The sequence below is a fragment of the Pseudopodoces humilis genome, chromosome 1 (genome assembly GCF_049639895.1).
Source record: "Pseudopodoces humilis isolate 2021_Gansu_Grassland_sample_001 chromosome 1, ASM4963989v1, whole genome shotgun sequence".
NCBI classification, from domain to species: domain Eukaryota; kingdom Metazoa; phylum Chordata; class Aves; order Passeriformes; family Paridae; genus Pseudopodoces; species Pseudopodoces humilis.
The window spans coordinates 17,087,705-17,106,177 of record NC_142200.1 but is presented as its reverse complement, the minus strand read 5'-3'; the positions used below and the strand labels follow the sequence as shown (position 1 = coordinate 17,106,177).

Below are 18,473 nucleotides of genomic sequence, written 5' to 3'. Positions count from 1 at the left end.
TCTCTGCAATCTAAAGTTTTAGCAAAGTTGGGCAACTTCTATCTAATTTTTCTGTCTGCTGGGTTTTATTTATGAGTACTGTGGTTTCTTTACTAGAACAGGGACTGGACTTCATTTTTCCTTTCTCCTAGGCTCTTCCCAAGCTCAGAATTCTTAACTTCATGGGAGAACCAAAATGGAGTGAAGACATTTAAAGCACAGCTTCATCAGGATTTAGATATCTAGGTATGCAAAAGCAAGTAAAATACCACTGCTTAAATAGGCCAAATGTTTAAAATGACACCACCATCTGCAAAGATCTGGTAAGTTGCTTATGCTTGACCTTCCACTTCTGACTCTACTCACCACCCACTCACCAATGCCTTTATACAACAGTGAAATCAAATAAGTGAGATTTGCCTGACTAAAATAAAGACATTCCCTTAGCTTTCCATTCTCATGCATAAATACAGCTTTATAAACATGAGGAATATACAGATTTATCTACTCAATACTGCTCTAAGGATTTGAAGTAATGACTCTGAGGTAAAAAAATCTTTTAGGTAGTAATTTGGTCACCTAAAAAAAACAGATCAGAGAACACTAAAAATATTTATGATTTGAAGTTAAACATGGCCAGAAAAATGGAAAATCAGATTTTTCTACTTTCTGTTTGAAATGATACTTTAATTATGAAAACAAATGCCTTCCTTCTTTTAAAAACGGGGTAAAACATAAAAATAGATCCCAAAAAATTCAAAATACTTTAGATTGAATATGGCCTTTGTTCAGTCTGAAACAAAGATTTTCTTTAATGTTTTGATTTGGCAGCAACCTCCAAATCAATTGTTTGCATAGCTCTGGTTGGAACATAGTAAGATGTCAGACAAAAAAGCAAGAGGAGAAAGAAAAATAGAAAAGGAAATAATCTATCAATTCCTGAGTAAACACTGCTCAGAAAACACTTTAAATCCCATGATTCTCATTAAAAAGGCATTAATAACCTGGATAAATTCCAAAAAAGGCCAACAATAATGATAACAGCATTACAGGGCACTGTTTATGAAATGAGATTAAGGGAATGCAATTTGTTTATTCTAAGATAAAAATGCATACTAACAACACAGTTTATCATGGGAGGAGGAATACAGCTGGAAAACTGTAAAGAAAACTATGTAACAGCAACACAGGGTTCTGGCTGTGATGCATGTTATTTCATGAAAAGTTACTTGAAATAAAAACTCATAGTGAGTGGGAGTTGTGCATAGTAAAATGTATCTGGAGTAGGTTCAGAATACTTTAACCAGGGTAAGTTAGGAAGCTATTTTAAACATTGGCACAAATAATACAGATTGTAATTTAAAAGCTGAGGACAAAAAGTTTTCCTAAGGGAAGATTCATAATGGACTCTTTCGTATGCACAGTGTTTAATTCTGTGAATTAAAAAACCCACAGAAAGCAACCACAAGGCACAGAAAACTCACTGCAGTAATTACACAAATTTCAAGGCATGTTCTATGTTGACCTCACACACATTTTAAAACAAATACTTAGGAGTGTGCAGTGTGTATAGCATTGGTTTGGTTGGTCTTTTCTGGCTCAAATTCCACTCCGGATTAGCAGAGGAGAAAAAAACCCAAGCAAACCTGCTTGGATATACAAAAAGAATTTTATTGTTTTTACTAAAGATCACAGCTATTGCCATCTTTAATACCTACCTCTAAACCCCAGGGCCCCTCTTACGCCAGGCCCTCAGCTGTCTTCCCGATGCAGGAGCACGTCCCCTCAGGCCCCGGGAGACGTTCATTCCCATCATTTCGGTCTGAAGGATGCATTGTGTGGCAGGGATCTCGTGCTGTGCAGCATCCCAGGCACTCCCTGCAGAAGCCCCATGCCCAGGTCCCCTCCTCACTCTCATCTGCACTCAGGGCAGGGGCTCTCTCCTGGGCCAAGCGCGAGGTGAGGCCCCAGGCCGCAGGCAGCCTCGGCCACCATCTCCCTGGAACAGCGGCTGTCCCACTTTCTGTGTGTCCTGAGCAGCACCACGACAATTAATGGGCCAGGGAGAGACAGACAAAGGAGTTGCCGTGTGCCTGCTGGGAACTCAGCTTCGAACCCCCAGTGAAAGAGTAACTAAATGGAAGCGGAACAGCTTCCCTGGGAGCAGGCACCCTGCATCCCCTCAGCCTGTCCGGCGGCTCTGTATTAGGGCACTCCTCTCCTTTGTGCTACAGGCCATCCCCCAAAATACATACAAAGAGATCTAAATCTAAGTTTCCATTTACTGAACTAAGCAACGTGGACATCCTTTTATTTATTTCTTTTATTTTTAGTAAGGAAGGAGGTATGTAACAGCAGATTTTTGGCCAAGGCTCTGAACTGCAGGTGGCCAGAGCTGGGCAGGTCACTATGTAGAACAGGTGGCACTCAGGCTTTCAGCTTTTACTTGCCAATTTCTCCTTTACAACTTGCTGGCTTCTTTTCTGGATCCTCTATTTTTGCTGTGACATCTGGGCACTTCTTGACTCTAAGAGTCTTCTGAACAAAGAAATATATGTCCTGAGAGGCAGCAGCCTACCCACTAATTTCCTATGTCTCTACTTAGCAACATCTAAAACAATTTTTTAGAAGGGGTTGGATTATAAAATTTGTGATACAGAATTAAAAGATGGTTCTTGTATACCGCTTGAACAGGAACTTGTAGATTTGTGTTAAATACTATGAAATGCTTTGAAGTTGAAGCATTACTTGTAGCTTCTATTTTGCTTATTCGTGTTTACAAGAAATATTCAGGTATTTGAACATATTCTTCCCCATCAATTCAAGCAAATTTGTTTAAATTAGAAGTTTAAATCTAAAATACATATAAATCTGAACTAAAAACCTACTGCTATGCCAACAATTTTTACCTACTTTTCTAAGCATCTTTTGCTTAAAATATTTATATTCTGGTTATATTCCAGTATTATTTTTCAGAAGTTACAGAGGACTTATTTCACTTCAGTGTGAATTAGTAGCTTTAGGACTTTAGTTAGTCCTAAAAATATTTAAGTTTTGTGAATCCATAGTGCAAAATGGGATTCAGAATCTCCCTTTGCAATGCTAGGCAGCTTGGGAAAAAGTGGACAAACTGAGAGTGCCTAAGCTTATCAGAGTTGAATGGAAGAGGAAAAAGCACCTAATTAGAGGTACTTGAAGGTCTATGTGCGCTTTTCAAGCACAAACTTTCTTCCACAACTGAATGTCTAAGAACTTCCCTTTCTATTAAAAAAAAGAAAGACAAAAAAGAGAAAGAAAAGCCACAGATACTATGGTTGACTTCAGCAAGAGCCAACAGCACAGGTGTCAGAGGCCTGATGAGGACACAGGAGATGCAGGTAGGATTCATCTGACTAAACATGAAAGTCTCCCATGTCTGAGCCAACCTCAGTCCCATGCTCAGTCAACATAATCAGTTAAGTAAATGTTTTAACATTTGGTCAGAAGGATCACACACCAGATACAGTGGCTTAATTCTTTCTACCTCCTTTAAAACAAAATAGGACCTTAGTACACTCATGTAGGCAAAGATAATTCCTACACCACAAATTGGGAATTTAATTAGGGCCATATCTGCTCTGTTCACCTTGGATGAAGACCATGAATTCACATGTCCCTCACCTCCAAAATAGCTCCTGTAATCCCTACAAGGGAAATGGCAGGTTCACCTGCTAAAGCTGTTTTGTGTTCCTTGAGCAATGGAATCAATCACTTAGACCAGAGAAAGAGTCAGACCCCATTTGCTACTGAAGACTATCTAAGGAGACAATTAGATTCATGTTTCACTTCTTCTGCATCACAAAAGGTGAGGGATTTATTCCAGAGAGAGGAGCTCCAACCAACAGGATCTACTGGCTGTGCTAGGTCTAGAACTAGAAGGAAATATTCCAAGGGGCCATTAGAATCTGGATATCCCAGAGTATGCAGGGGAGGCTGGGCTTTGCAAATGCCAGATTCTCAGCAGTATCACCCCCACCACCATCCCTCAAACCTCACAGGCTGGCCACCTTCCAGATCTTACTGACTGCTACAACCACCAAACCTCTGCAGGGTCATGTCCCTCTGGGCTCAGCTCCCAAACACAAGCTCTGAGAACAGCATGGGCTGGAATCCAGACATGATGTCCTCACTCCTGGAGAGTGAGATGTGCATGTGCATCCTCCCCAGAGCACACCCTGCTCCTCTGGGACCCACAGAACCAAGGCCTTAATAACTCCCTGTGATGGCAGGTGAGGCAAGCAAATCTGTACAGTTCCATAGCAGAAGACATGAAAGCAAAGCAGTCAGATATGCAGGAGGACTCAGCACATACAGAATTATTATCCAGAAGCATTTTTTTGTTTAGAATATCAGCAGTACCTATTTTGTGTGGGTGCAAAATGAAAGGTGAAGAGAAAGAAGAAAAGCAAAATAACTGAAGAAAACTGCCACAACTGTATTTGTTAGATTCTGTATCAGAAAAGGGTCTCAGAACCTTTAGTGTCACAAATTTAATGATGAAATACACATATTAGAAAGGGAGAAGAGTGTGACAAACTGTACAGGAAACAAATGTTGCCTACAGTTGGATCTGAATGTCAGGATGGTTATAATGGCTGCTATCAGGTGTGAGATAGAAGTGAAGCATTCAAAGCATGTGCTTATATCTGAGAAAGATGCTTCCCTTTTTATTGACAAGGTGATGTTTTAAAAAACAGATCAAAAGCCTTCCAAAAGCACAAGTAGTTGACCACTTTGTATCTACTCTTTGCCAAATATCACGTGGCTTAAAGATATAATGCTCAAGTTAAAGCCCTCCTAATGTGGTTTAAATTACTCAGGGAACCTGGGCTTTTGCTCTTCCTCTTTTCACTTGCAACCTCCTCTGTACCTGTCAGAGAATCTGTGCTCTACACTTATCAATAAACTTTGACAGATCAAGAGATTCTTTGCTATTAATTCAAGTAATTTAAGGGAAGAACTAATGGTCAGTCATAGGCAAGATGTTCCATCATTTGGTATCAACTCAATTCCCTTGGTCAATCTTCAGAACCTCTTTTGGTTCTATGATCAGTTATTTAAAGTACACTGAACCTGGTGTATCTCATTTACTAATTTCAGCATTCTTATGCATGCCAGCCACGTATTAAGTAATTGAATATTCCTAGGAATGGAAGCATGGATTTCCCAATTTCACTACTCAAGTATGGTTATCACTGGTTACAGGATGGGAACATGGTGTTCAGTGATTAAATACTGCATTTCTAACCAGGTTAAATGTTCTCTGACATACCCTTGTTCTAAATTATCCCTCCCCCAAGAAAAGGGGAAGTCTTAGAATGTGGGTTATGAGGTGCTGTTAAATAAGTTACAGCAAAAAGAGAGACACCAGTCTTCTCATTGCTCTTACCTTTGTGGGATGGAATGAAGAATGCAAATTTGTTTTAAGGATTAGTCAAGGCACTTTGCTATCTCCAAATACAAGTTTTCCATTAGTTTTGTTTTGGGTTTTTTTTCAAACAACCAAACAGTGTGACTTTGTGTTAGAATACACACTACACGACCATCAGCATTTTAAGAAGTGTTTCAATGTAATAGGTAGATGTCCTAGCCAGCAGTTAAAAAAATTCATGAGTTTCTTTGTGTGCCGTAGGAATTGTTCAAGTTAGCACATTTTGTAACTAGGTTTTTGTATTCTGTACTGCTGGTCCTGAACAACAGGGACAACAGATCTATTATTTTCCAACTGCTCACAGAAATTTGGTACAGAGAATAAAGAAAAGTCATGCAAATAGCAAATACAATGTTCTTGGATAAATGTGCCAGTAAAACATGTCTTTATAATGTTTTATCAATCTTTCCAGGATAAAACAAAGTTCTATCATTGCAAAATGATGCAATCAGAAGGAAGTTCTTGACAGTGAAATAAATTTCCAGAATTACCTGTAAGACAATCCTCTCACACAGCTTACACACCAACTCATGTTTTTCAAGTGAAGTGCACACACACACACACATCAGAGTCAGACATTGCTATTCCCACACTGTCAGACTCAAATGAGGGAACGAGTTGACAAAAGACTTGTAAAATAATACATATAGATGTCAGGAATATAACCTAAATCAAAACCTTTATGTTTTGTTTTTAAAATAACCAAACCGACTGCCTTTAGAATATACACAGATGTGGAAGTAAAGTAACAATATGGATTAATTTATCTGCTGATTTTATACTAATGGATTAACTAGTCACTACCCTTGCTTTTAGAGGGGACTCCCAGAAATAAGTTCCTGGACATTTAGTGTCCTGGGAATCTAATCCTCACACACTAGACAATTAAAAAGAATAAAAATCCCTCAAACTTCAGGAAAAGCATTATGTTTTAACAGCTAGACATTGTTAACAGGTCAAATATATTTTGCAGCTAACACTTGCATTTCTTCTCTGATCTGTTTGGCTTATTTAAGTTCTAGTCTTAATATTTCCAGTTCTCTAGGGTAATTTTCCTTGCCTCCTTTTTGATCACTATCAGCTCCCACACTGAATGGTAAAAAGGTAAAAAAGGACCTGCACCTATTGAATCCTCACAACCAAGTAAGGGCAATATATTCTGCTCCACCTGTCTCTCCTAAGATTTCTAATAGTTCTAAAGCCTTCAAAGAATAATCTGTACAGACTGGGACATCCTGTCCCAAGGCTGATTTATGCTGACTTAATAAATTCAGCGGGAAAAAGTAGGAAACACATATTGAATACAAAATTACTTACTTTGCCTTGTACTTAGCTATTTATTAAATAACATTTTTAGTTAAATAGTGATTATTAAAATATACTTTTTTTTCCCAATGTACCTTCATTTTTATGAACTTAAGTGGCCAAGAAAGGGCAGGGAAAAAAATTGTGCCTTGCAACTACTTAACTACAGATCTGGCTGATGCACTATTAAAGGACAAAAAAAAAAGTTTAGCAACACAGGATTACAGAATCACTGGGAGGTAAAAGGGACCTTTTGAAGCCACCCAGTCCAGTTCCCCACTCAAACAAGTCTAGCTGGACCAGGCTGCCCAGGACCATATCCAGTTGAGTTTTGACTATATCCATGGATGGAGATTCCACAGCATCTCCAGGCAACGTGTGCCACTGTCTGACCACAGAAAAAAAAAAAAAAAGTGTTTTCTTGTGTCCAGATGGAATTTCATGTTTTTCAATTTGTGCTCATTGCCTATTGTGCAACAAATGTAGGTGCTCTGTGTGGTGGAAGACTCTGAGATTTCCCCATTCATCTGAACAGAATAAAGTTTTAATGCCCAAATTCCCAGTGAAGACCCTTTTTGAAACATAACCCATAGCAATTCAATGACACTGAAATTCAAAATATTGCTATTTTAGCCATATTTAGTAATAAATGACCAAATGTTTTATTAGCAGTGAAATAATGAAACCCTTTTTGCATAGTCCTCTGCTACCTGTAATGTTGTTTATTGTACCAAGATGGGAATGACAGAGAGCCAGTCCTTACCAGGTTTGGGAGCTGACCCTAACTGGGGCTCACCTAGGACTCCTTTTGTTTACACCTCTATTCTGCAGGATCCTGGAGGTGCTAAAAGGTCTGGGACAGCCTTAATGTTTTCTTCTTAGGTCTTAACAATTTCATGTGAAACTTCAACAATTCCATGGGCTCTAAGAAACAGCTCCAACAGCAAACATTCAGTAAACTGTCCCAAGTGTGCCTTTAGCACTAAAAGCAAGACCAGAACTTTACAGAAATGCTGAACATTTGATTAGATGCCCTTCTCAAATTCTGATGCTCACAGAGATTTAAATACATGTCTGTGCTAAACATGCAAGAGTTTTAAAAGTTATTGACACAACTTCTGCTAAAGATTCTCTTCTTTATCCATGTCTTTGAAAGAGGGATATTTTGAATCCTATTACCAAGTGCTCTAATGGAAGTCAAAGAAGAAGATGAGAAAGATTGCTAAAGGAAGCAAAACAATTCCCACGGTTCTCAACAGGATGTGGACATGAACTACAGGAATTCAGGAGGGATCTTTCTGGGAGGACTTCACAAGAATGAGAGCATGTAGAAGTGTTTATGGTCCTGTTTATTCAATTACAAAAATGGTAGGACTAAGCACAGCATCTGAATACAAAAACTAAGACCAACATTCATTCTTTTTGTGCCTTTTTGTGAGGGCATTTTCTGCAACACATTTTGTATTGCTTTTAATATTATATAAATAAATCACATCTAAAAGAAGGACCAACTTCTAAAATCCAGAAATTTAGAAATTAAATGTAGCTGTCTTTGAGAGTGGATATTCTATGATCTTCCTTAATGTTCTTGTTCTCTCCATCCTTCCTTGGGAAAGCAGGCATCTTTAAGCCAAATTCACTTCTACACTGCTGTGATTTGGATTTAATGCACAGTAAAAACCATTTTCATGTCTCTCAAATGAATAATTTCTCCATGATTATAAATATTTTATAGGTTTAGCAAGAGCATTCCAGGATTATGTATGGTTCTCTATGCAAACTACATAAAATATGAATGATAGCCAAACCTATTTTGTTAATACTTCAAGAGGTGAAGATGGCTTAGACTCATATAACAAGGCCTTAGGCTGTTGGAGAGAAAAGAAAGGCTATGTGTATTTTGCATTTTGAAGTACAGAAAAGAAAGATGAAGTGATGTTACTAGAGAAGCAGAAAAATATCAGAGCTTGGGAACAGCCCAAAAACATCCCAGGGTTCATTCTCAGTGCTATCCTTTTCTGACATTTCCTGAATTATCTACATATTTGTGTAAGTGTTTTTTCTGAGAGTCAGCTTCTTCCAAGAAAACAATACTGGAAACAGACAGATTTCAGCAAAATGACAGGAGCTTTTGAAGGTGCACAGTGATTGATATATTTGTGTACAAAATGTAGTGCAGGACGTGGTAAAAAATAGTGGTAGGCTAGATTTTTGTCTCTCATATCTGACTCTTGGTATGTGGTCATTGTCACAAGCCATTTCAGATTAACATGATGCAGATATAATCTCTATAATCCAAGAGGGGCTTTTGGTAAAGCGAAAATTACACACAATTTCTTTTATATGTGACAAGGACATGTTGCTGTTATTCTCCTCCATTTCCCACTTCCCTTTCTACTGATCCCTTTTTACTCTCTGTGTGTTTTCCTACATGGTGATGTAGGAATGATGATCTCCTCCTTGCACAATGGCTACATCTTCTCAACTGAGTCACCAGAAATTTATGTTCAAATAGGTCATGGGGAAGAGACTGAATCCACCTGAAGCCACAGAATGAGACAGCAATGGAAGAAAATCAAATTAACTCTTGTGGCCAACGCTGAGGAAAATGAATCCCAGCTGTCCCCTGGCGTCCATGTCTGACATGTCCCTCACAGCTCCCACACTATGACAGGATTTTGAACAGCTTTTCACTAAAAAAGTGTAAGTTATTTGGCAGGAGGAACTTAGAAGTAAAAGTCTGTAAAACAGACCCGGTTGCTAAATATTGCAAAAGACTAATAACTTCATATAATAAGGCAATTTAAGTGTAAAACTGAAATCAGTGAATTAATTTATTGAAAAAGGTGCACAACTCTTCTCCATGAGTATAGGACTTCATTAAAAAAAACCTTTTGCATTCATTGTTCACATTTTGCTAAGTGACATTCATATTCACAAACAAAATGGTTGTGGTAGCCACAGCTGCGGATTTGACTGTCATATACCACATTTACTGCAAACCTTGTAAAAAATACTACCTATCACCCATTATACACAGCAGTGGGAGACTGGGAACACTCAAGTAACATGCTATGAAAGGAGCCAAAGAACTTGCAGGAATAGTGGTAAATCAGGTTTAATCAACCCTTCCAATCATCAAGCAAGTGAAGAGATTTTGCAACAAATTTTCCACTGTTTCAGGATTAAACATGGTGCTAGTAAAGCTGAGTTGGCTTTTCATGGAGGTATCTAAATTGCTTTCACAGGTAAAATGACTCTGGAAACAGCCAGGAGGTACCTGAGCTCATAAGCCATGTCAGTTCTGCAACTGCTATGTACAGGGCCAGCTATGTCTCCGTGATTAATTAAATAGCAGCAAAAATATCCCAGCCACTTGTAATCAAAACCTGCCTGTACATGAATCAAATTATATAAAATATTTTATATCTACTCACTAAAATTACAGGAACCAATGGCACATCTGGGTATTTAGTTTTGGATGTGCAACAGATGCTGATTTAGCTGGTGGTCTGAGGTGGCCCATTAGCCCAATGCACTGAGAGATACACTCTTGATTCAGCCATTGCAATACAGATCCAGATCTGCCCAACTCCACACACAGGCCTCTTGCCTTGCTCTGAACATCTTGTATCCCCAGAGCCATCAGAACCTGGCAGCACAAAGTTTAGGCAGGATCAAACAATAAATTTAAGGACATCACAAGACTTCTTTCAAGATGTCAGTTGATTATATGTTTCTGTGAAAAAGACAATGACAATAGTGTTTTCATATCTTTCAGGTGGCTCCACAGAAAGAAGCCAACTACTGTATTACTATCAGCATTAGTGGTATCACAGGTGGCACAACACAGTATGTATGTAGACACCTGTAAATATACCAGTCATTTAGAAAGTACAATTAAGGAAATGAAAGGAGTTATACTCACCAGGCTTTACAAGGCTTGTCTTTGTCTCCTTCTTGTACCGAGCCAGCTGTGTATTCCCTTCACTCACTGACCCTGGACTGAACTTCTTCCTGGAGAAGTCTCCATCACTACCAGTGCAAAAACTGATTGGACTGTTTCCAGCATCAGAAGGAGTCTTAACTGGAGATACTGACTGGCTACTAGGACAGCCAGTGTCATCTGAAAAGGAAAACATCAACATTTCTAACTAATAAGTGTATGAAAGTTAGCAGAATAAAAGAAAGAGCATTTGAACTACAGCTCTTTACAGTAAGTGATATGTACAACCTTGTCTCTGAAACCCGGTGAGAAGCTATTTGTTTCACCCATTTTGTGAAGAAACCTTGAACACCTTATGGCAAACTAAAAGGACAAGTACTTGTTTTACTCAGTCTGACAAGGTACAAAATCACGGGCTACACAATGAAAATTCCTATCCAAGATTAATTCCTTTAGCAAGGTTAGGGAATATTGCAGAGTGAAGATACGAGACACAAATGTATAGTGCACACTGGCTGCAGAGCAAGCATGGGCCACATGCTTTCCTTCAAGAAATGTTCCCACATCTGAACAAGACAACAACCTCCAGCCGGAATTTCATGTAACTGGATTTAATACAGGTTCCTCAAAATTGTCTTTCCTTTAAAAGCAACCATGACCATAGAATTCTTCCATTCTTGACAAGTGGCTGTGAGGTACCTGGTTTTGAAGAGAGTGAGTTATACACGGATTGCTTTTGTTTAAAGCTGAATTCCTCTGAGGGAACACCAGCACTCCAGGGCATCAACAGCTACCCTGGGAACAGACCCAGGTTCCTGACCTCCAGGGATACAAACACTCCAGCTCTTAACAACTGAATGCAAAATAAGCAATCTGATTTTTTAATCTCACCTTGTTCCACGTAATCTGGAGTAATTGGAGTTCCCCTAATAGTCATGGTGGTTTAACTGACACACAACAAAACCAAACACGCTACTCTGAATCTCCGGGAGATATCTAATTGTTCTTTCCCGCTACAAAAATGAAAGCTGCCATCTGAATTATGCCATTGCACTCTCCTCCCGATGCATTATCTTTGGCTAACATGAAACCCAAAGAAGAACCTGCAACTGAGCCAAGTAATTTGCATGACCATTTTGTACTTACCTCTTCCACCCTGTTCATAATGCAGGTCAAGGCTCATTTTGCACTGAGCTTTGCATGGGCATATTGATTTAAAAGTCAGTGCATGACTGGGCATTTATGAGTCAGAAGGGACACCCCATACCTATCTAACACCTTTCTGCCCACTTCCCCTCCACAGGAAACAACAGCTTTTGTTTCTTTTAGCTATTGCTCCCTTAATACTGTAGAAAAACTTCATCCTTTCATGTGATCCAGTTTTCCTTCATGCCTGGGCAGCTGTTCTGCCCTCACTCATCTGTTCCAGTGTTCTGCCTCTCATTTCTCCATGTCCTCCCTGCCTTCAGTCCCAAGCAAGGGACCCAGAGATGCTGACTGTCCTGAGCAAGCTGCATGCATTAGGCTGCAGGAGCAGCCAGCAGCCTGAGGCCTGAGCATCCCAGGCCTCTGCCAAGTGCCACACATGATGCCAAGCCAGGGCACATCCCAGCCTGCTGCCAGAAACACCTCCCAGGGCACAAAGGGCAGTAACGGTGCAAAGCACCTAATCCAGTTTAATATTTAATTCTTTCAAATCATCCCAACTAAGCCAAAAAAGCATCTCTTTTTGCCATCCTGCTGCTGCCTTCTGCAACTGAGAATTAGTTTCTAGCAAAATAATAGAAAAGAGAAAACTGCTAATAAGCTTTTCAGCCTGTCCCTACATTCATCCTGACTAATGCAGAATTGCTTCCCACATGACTTTAATTTACTTTTTATCCTTTCTATTTCCATCAACATCACGATATAACTCCACACAAAGAAGAAAGAAGGTGGCAGTTTCCTCACAGATCAGCATCTGTTTCCCTTTCTCCAACATTTGGAGTCTCTTCTGCAGGCTGAGTGAATGTTACCTGCAGGACAGTGGATTAGCACCACAGAGTGAACACCTGAATTGCATTTAAGCAGCTGCTTTGGCTATGTCCAAAGCACACAAACATTTCTAATCAAATATATTCAGAAATAAACAACAGCTTGCACAGTTTGTTTTTCATTATGACTTTTCCACTTAGATGTTTCCGTACGTGGCATTAGTTTCCAAACTTTATGTTAGAATAAAAACAACAAAAAATCCCCACACAAACAAAAAACCCACTCAAAACAAAACAAAAACAAAACAAAAACAAAACCCAAGCAAACTCCCATCCCAAAACCTCCCACTTAAACCCACAAGAAACTATTTGCCTTATCTCCTTATCTCTCCACCAATACAGTTACTGCAATACTTGCACAGGTCTGTTTTATATGGGAAAGTTTATGTCGAAGTAACTCCCAAAGCTATAGAGATGTAGCCTGAAGAACCACAGGAGCTGATAAAACTTTACACAAAGAAAGAACTAAATTACAGTGTTAAAAACTGGGGCATTAAAAACCCCAATTGTGCAAAACTTACTACAATTAGGAAAAAGGTAGCTAAAGAATACATACTAAAATAGCATAAAAAGAAGTTTTATTTACCACCCCCCCAACATTGCCTGTGATATCACACTAGTGACACTGTACCATCAGGTATTGTCGTATCTACATTTCTTGTTTTACTGTTAAGAACTTCAGCTTTCAGGGCAACAGGGCGTTTTTTAAAAGAAAAAATGAGCCTGGTACAAAGAAGAATAGCTCTTCTCTACTCATACCCCTTGTAGCCTTTAGATACACCAATAACCAGGTAAGTACTCTCACTCCAGCTGCAGGAAATTAATGATTTTATTGTATTACCTCTCCTCTCATAGTTTATTTTTTATGTAATGTACAACTTCTAATCCTTCCACTACTATTGTTCAGAAACATTAACAGAATTATAAATTTTCCAGAACTAGGGCAAGCTGTAGAGAAAGATTTTTCTGTGTCAGCCTTTTGTATAATCAAAATGTTTGCTACCACAGAATGGAAGAGCTGCCTCTTAAACACTGGTGCTCACCATCAAAGCAAGCAAAGCTCTGCTGTCCCTTGCGGGCATCCATCTGACCCACAACTCACCCTCCTGGCACAAGGAAAAGTCCAGGTGAAGAGTGAGATGCTGTCTAGATGCTTAGTGCCAGGCAAATTGCCTGCACGTACCTTCATCTTTCCTGCTACTGAAACCTTAGTATTTAATACTGTAGGTGTACTACCCACAGGAGAGCAGCAGACTTCCCTGTGGACCCTGACATGATTCTCCCTCCATCTCCAGACAGCCTGACCTCCCTCCCTGCTCACTGCTGCAGCGACCCCTCTGCTCCTCACCTGCAAGCAGAACGTGACTGCGGCACGGTGTGTTCAGTACTTCCTCAGACCTGCAGGCTCCTCCTAAACCCTACTGGAAACTCTGATGGAAGGAAGTGAAGTCCTCCACTTGCCCAGAAATGGGCAAAGATAAGGAATCTCAAAGAAGCAGGTAACTGGAGCAGATGATCCCACAATGGGATTCAGTTTCTGATATGATGTGCATAAAGTTTCCAGAAGGGTCAGTTATAGATTCAACCCTGTAACTCAACAGGAATTTTGCCACAGTAAGGACTTCAGAGTGAGAGAAATGATGGGTTTGTCTTTACAAATAAGCTGTGGGTCTGCTGATAAGATGCAGCTATCAGTGAGAGACAACAGAAACAATGGGATGGATTCCACTAAAAGATGAAAGAGGCACTGAAAGAGCACCATGAATTCCACAGAAGTTAGGAATTAAGAATGGATTATGCATTGTCGGAGAGGGGGGAAGGTATCGCAGGTGTCAGGTGTTCCAGGAAGCCTGTACCTCTCAAGTACCTCAGCCTATGGGGAAAGAGAGAAGGGACAAGCGGCTGGGAATTAGGATAAAAAGGAGGCTGCGCCCTCCAAAAATTTGAGAGACCCCGGGGGAATGCCCTATGGCCTCTCCCTTTATTCAAATAAAGTAAAAGGACTCCTCTGTCTCCTTTTCAGACATAAACCTCTGGCGTTTGTGGACTGATTTTCCTGACAAGAGCTAGACTCCTCAGGAACAGAGACAGACCTTACCTTCTCAGGCACACCGGCATCAGGAAGACAAAAAAAAAAAAGAATCTGGTAAATAGTGCTGTGAAAGCCTGTACCCCTGATCTTGCCTGAATTTACTTGCACAAGAGGTAAAATCACGTGAATTTATGATACAAGTCTTCCATTGCTTTCCTTCATACTGTCATTTTTTTTTCTTTACAGGGGCCTCCTAGGAGCATTCTGGGAGTAGACTTTTCCTTTGAACCTCAGCTGGATTTCATCACTTGAAATTCTATGTCCAAGCCCTCTCCCAGACATGCCTGCCAAGTTTCAAAGGCAAGCAAAGGATAGTGTCTTCTCAAACAAACTATCAGGAAAGTTGCTCTGTGCAAAGAGCACTCTGACATTTGCATGCTCTGACTAACCTTTAAATAGTAAAGTCAAAATATAAACAACAGTATTAAAGATAATAATACTCTGGACAATTAACATAAATACTGTTCTTGTAGACTTTTAGGCTTTATGTTGAGATGTGATGGTTTTCTCAGCACAGATATCTTAGAAGGTTCACCAGAATATGTCTTAGAACCTTCTTTAAAAAAATACTGCCTTTTCCTAAAGGCTTCAAGAAACTTTGAATATACAACCTCCTTATATAACACATCTAAATAATTAATGATGCTCTTGCTGAGGAAGCACTGACTTATTTTTTTCACTCCTAGCTGCCAGATCGAGTTAGGCACTCCTGTGACACTGAATGGTCCAGTTCCTGCCTGATCCCTATTTCACTGTCCAACATTTGTCTTCTCATAAGGGTCCCTTGACCAGTGTTCAGGCTGTACATAGTCTGAATTTCCACCAAGAAATGTGTATTCCAGAATTAAATGTGGCTCTAACAAAATTTTAAATATTCAGTGCACCAAGACAAACAATTTCCTGGCTTTTACCTGATGGTTAAGTTTCCATTCATCCCAGGATCTGTTAGGCTGGGTAGCCACATCTCTGCCAAGAAGGTGCACTGCAAGCTGGCTACTGGCAGTGAGGTATTACAAAGGGTAATTTTTCAGGGTAATCTCCCAGTCTGCCTCACCTTTTGACCCTCAGGTTTTGAACTGTTTCAGTCTTCTGTTCATGGCTAGCCTTGTTGCACAGGGGTGTTCATGCAATTATGGAAGTTGCAGACAGACACCAAAGAGAATACAGCACCTACCCTACAGACCTGTAAGTCTCTTTCTGTATTAAATAGAGAGAAGGAGGATCATCTGGAGGGTGAGTCAGGACAACCCCACTCAGGCTAAGTCATCCCAGTACTCTGAGTCACTGCCTGCAGGGTCTCAGCTCTCTCCAAGGACTAACACAACCACTGCTCTGACCTGGGCAGCTGAACCAGTGAGTGTAAGGGCTCAGTGCTCAGGCAGACAAAACTGCTAATGGGAGATTAGCAGTGTCATTCTGGAACAAATGGGAAACACAGTAAAAGCAGCAGACAAAACAGTACAAAATTAGTGGTACACAGAGAAAAGCAGAGGTAGGAGCATATTCACATTCAAACCATGAGGGTCTCAACAGCCATAAATCCTACCTCATACCTCTGGAGGCACCCTCACCTTTCCAGCTACCACCGATGGAGCACAGCCTGAGGTAAGAAGTGGTTATATTCTCCTCAGCTCCTAATTGTACTAAAACCTTTCATTTTTACTGAGGCCATTTCAGTATGTGATCTGCTATTAACAGTTTGTCATTACAAAATCATACAGACTGTCAAAAAATATTTATTAACTTCACTAAAAGTCGAGCCCTAAAAATGCTACTAATTTTTGTCCTTCTGATAAATTGAAAAGTAGTTTCTTAACTATTTTGAAGACCTGTTTGGCTTGGTATTTAAGATTTCTCAGAATATGACATGCTTGTGAAGCAAGTCTCTTACCAAAAGTCAAACATAGTAAAGTACAGCTGAAGCACAAGGACAACTACAGCAGTGTCAGGAAAAAAAGGAGGCCTACTTATGCAAAATCCTGCCATGCAAGTAATTTCCACATTTAATCACAGTGTCTCTGCAGGCAAAACTTGAATTAACTATGCTCCATTTTGCTTGTGAACAAAGGCTGGCTAACAGCTCCACCACTCCCTGAGGTCACCTACAGAGGCTGTGCAAACTCTTGTCCTTGAAGGGTTTCTAGATTTCGACAGACAGATAGATATATGGCTGCTGGGATGTGCTTGGAACAGTCCAGCTTCAAAAAAGAGGCTGGATGAAATGATCTCCACAGATTCCTACAAGCTACATGCTTTTTTTGCCAGATATTCCACAACTGGAAAACACCCTGCTATTCACAGTCCATTTATCAAGCTAGAACTTTTGACTGTAATGTTCTAGTCATGAAATCTAACCCAGTAAAATCAAGACTAAACATCTGCAACTAGTTGCTGAGGATCATCAATGTGCAGGCAACTTTTACCTGTTGCTCACCAGCCCCTTTGAGCTGGCTTCTGTCACACCCACAGGCTGAAAATTTAGTATGAGAACTGCTCACTGACTTTGGTAAGAGTGTCACTGCTCAGTCATAGCATGGCAGGAATGCTGACAGGCTGAGATTATGTAGAAGAGAGACAAAGGTGAAAAAAGATGGACTAACCTGCTCCTAAGCTTGGGCATCTCTTGCAATGCAGGATTTCACATAAACGCATATTTAAAGGTATCTGCTCTCAATGTCTGACTGTAAAATTGCTAAATCATACTGAAGTAGCTAATTTTAATTGATTTTGGCAGCAAATCTACCAGTGTTCCTTCTACTTGAACATCTCACAAACAGGACTGAAATGAGCTTTGTCAAAACATATGAAAAAAAAAGAGGACTATATAATTGTGGCTTACTGGCTTTGTCATTACATTTATAGCCCCACTAATGGTGTATTACAGAAGAGAAGCATAAGGGCTTACTAGTAAAATATCAATAAAAATAGCACTGTTACTAGGAGAGCTGTGGTCAGGAATAGCACAGTTCCCAGAGTTTCATTATCATATCACAGAAAACATCTGGACAAGGTGTTTAAGGTGATAAAGCACTGAAAAATTCTATTCGAAAATTTTATAAAAAACTTTTAACTAAATGCAAGGACAGGAAAGAATCTTAAAAAAAATACAAAGAAGAATATTTTCTGTTTGGTATGGGTTTATACAATTTAATAGACCTCATTAATCTTTTCTGAGGACAACAGCTGGAAGTGGAACCACTGCTGCTACCTCCGGTGGGAAAGCGCTGACTACATCCAGTATAAGTATATACTATACATTTAATATTAACATTAAGTGAAATATATGTATATATATATAGATAGGTTTCTGTGGCGTTTTATGCAGTTTATTCCATTATGCAGCAAAGAAAGAAATCAGAAATATTTTTTCCAGTTTTGAAGGTGCCATTTTTGGAAATAAAAATCTTCAACAGACCACAAAGAAATTGGTACCTGTTCCTCAAATGGTGCAACATGTTATACTCATTTAGTCTCATATAGCTCTGCCTCCATGGCTAACAGCATATAACTGTGACTCACTGCTTCAACAGCACCTCATAAGGTTGCCCTGCTTACCTCCTCATGGAAAGAGACAACATATATTCTATCCATTGTTGTTCTGTGCATTTTTTCTTTTCTCCTTCAACTATCCTCAAGCTCAGAGTGGCA

General features: G+C 39.7%; 1 protein-coding gene across 2 annotated transcripts in view; it reads right to left on the bottom strand.

Moving 5' to 3' along the window:
* The window catches only part of SYBU (syntabulin), a 39,971-nt gene that overhangs the window by 15,151 nt on the left and 6,347 nt on the right, over positions 1 to 18,473 (bottom strand). For both annotated transcript variants that reach the window (XM_005516955.3, XM_014253734.2), the window contains one exon: positions 10,683 to 10,880. In XM_005516955.3, the coding sequence (XP_005517012.1) occupies positions 10,683 to 10,880 (198 nt within the window). The remainder of the gene's footprint in view (positions 1 to 10,682; positions 10,881 to 18,473) is intronic.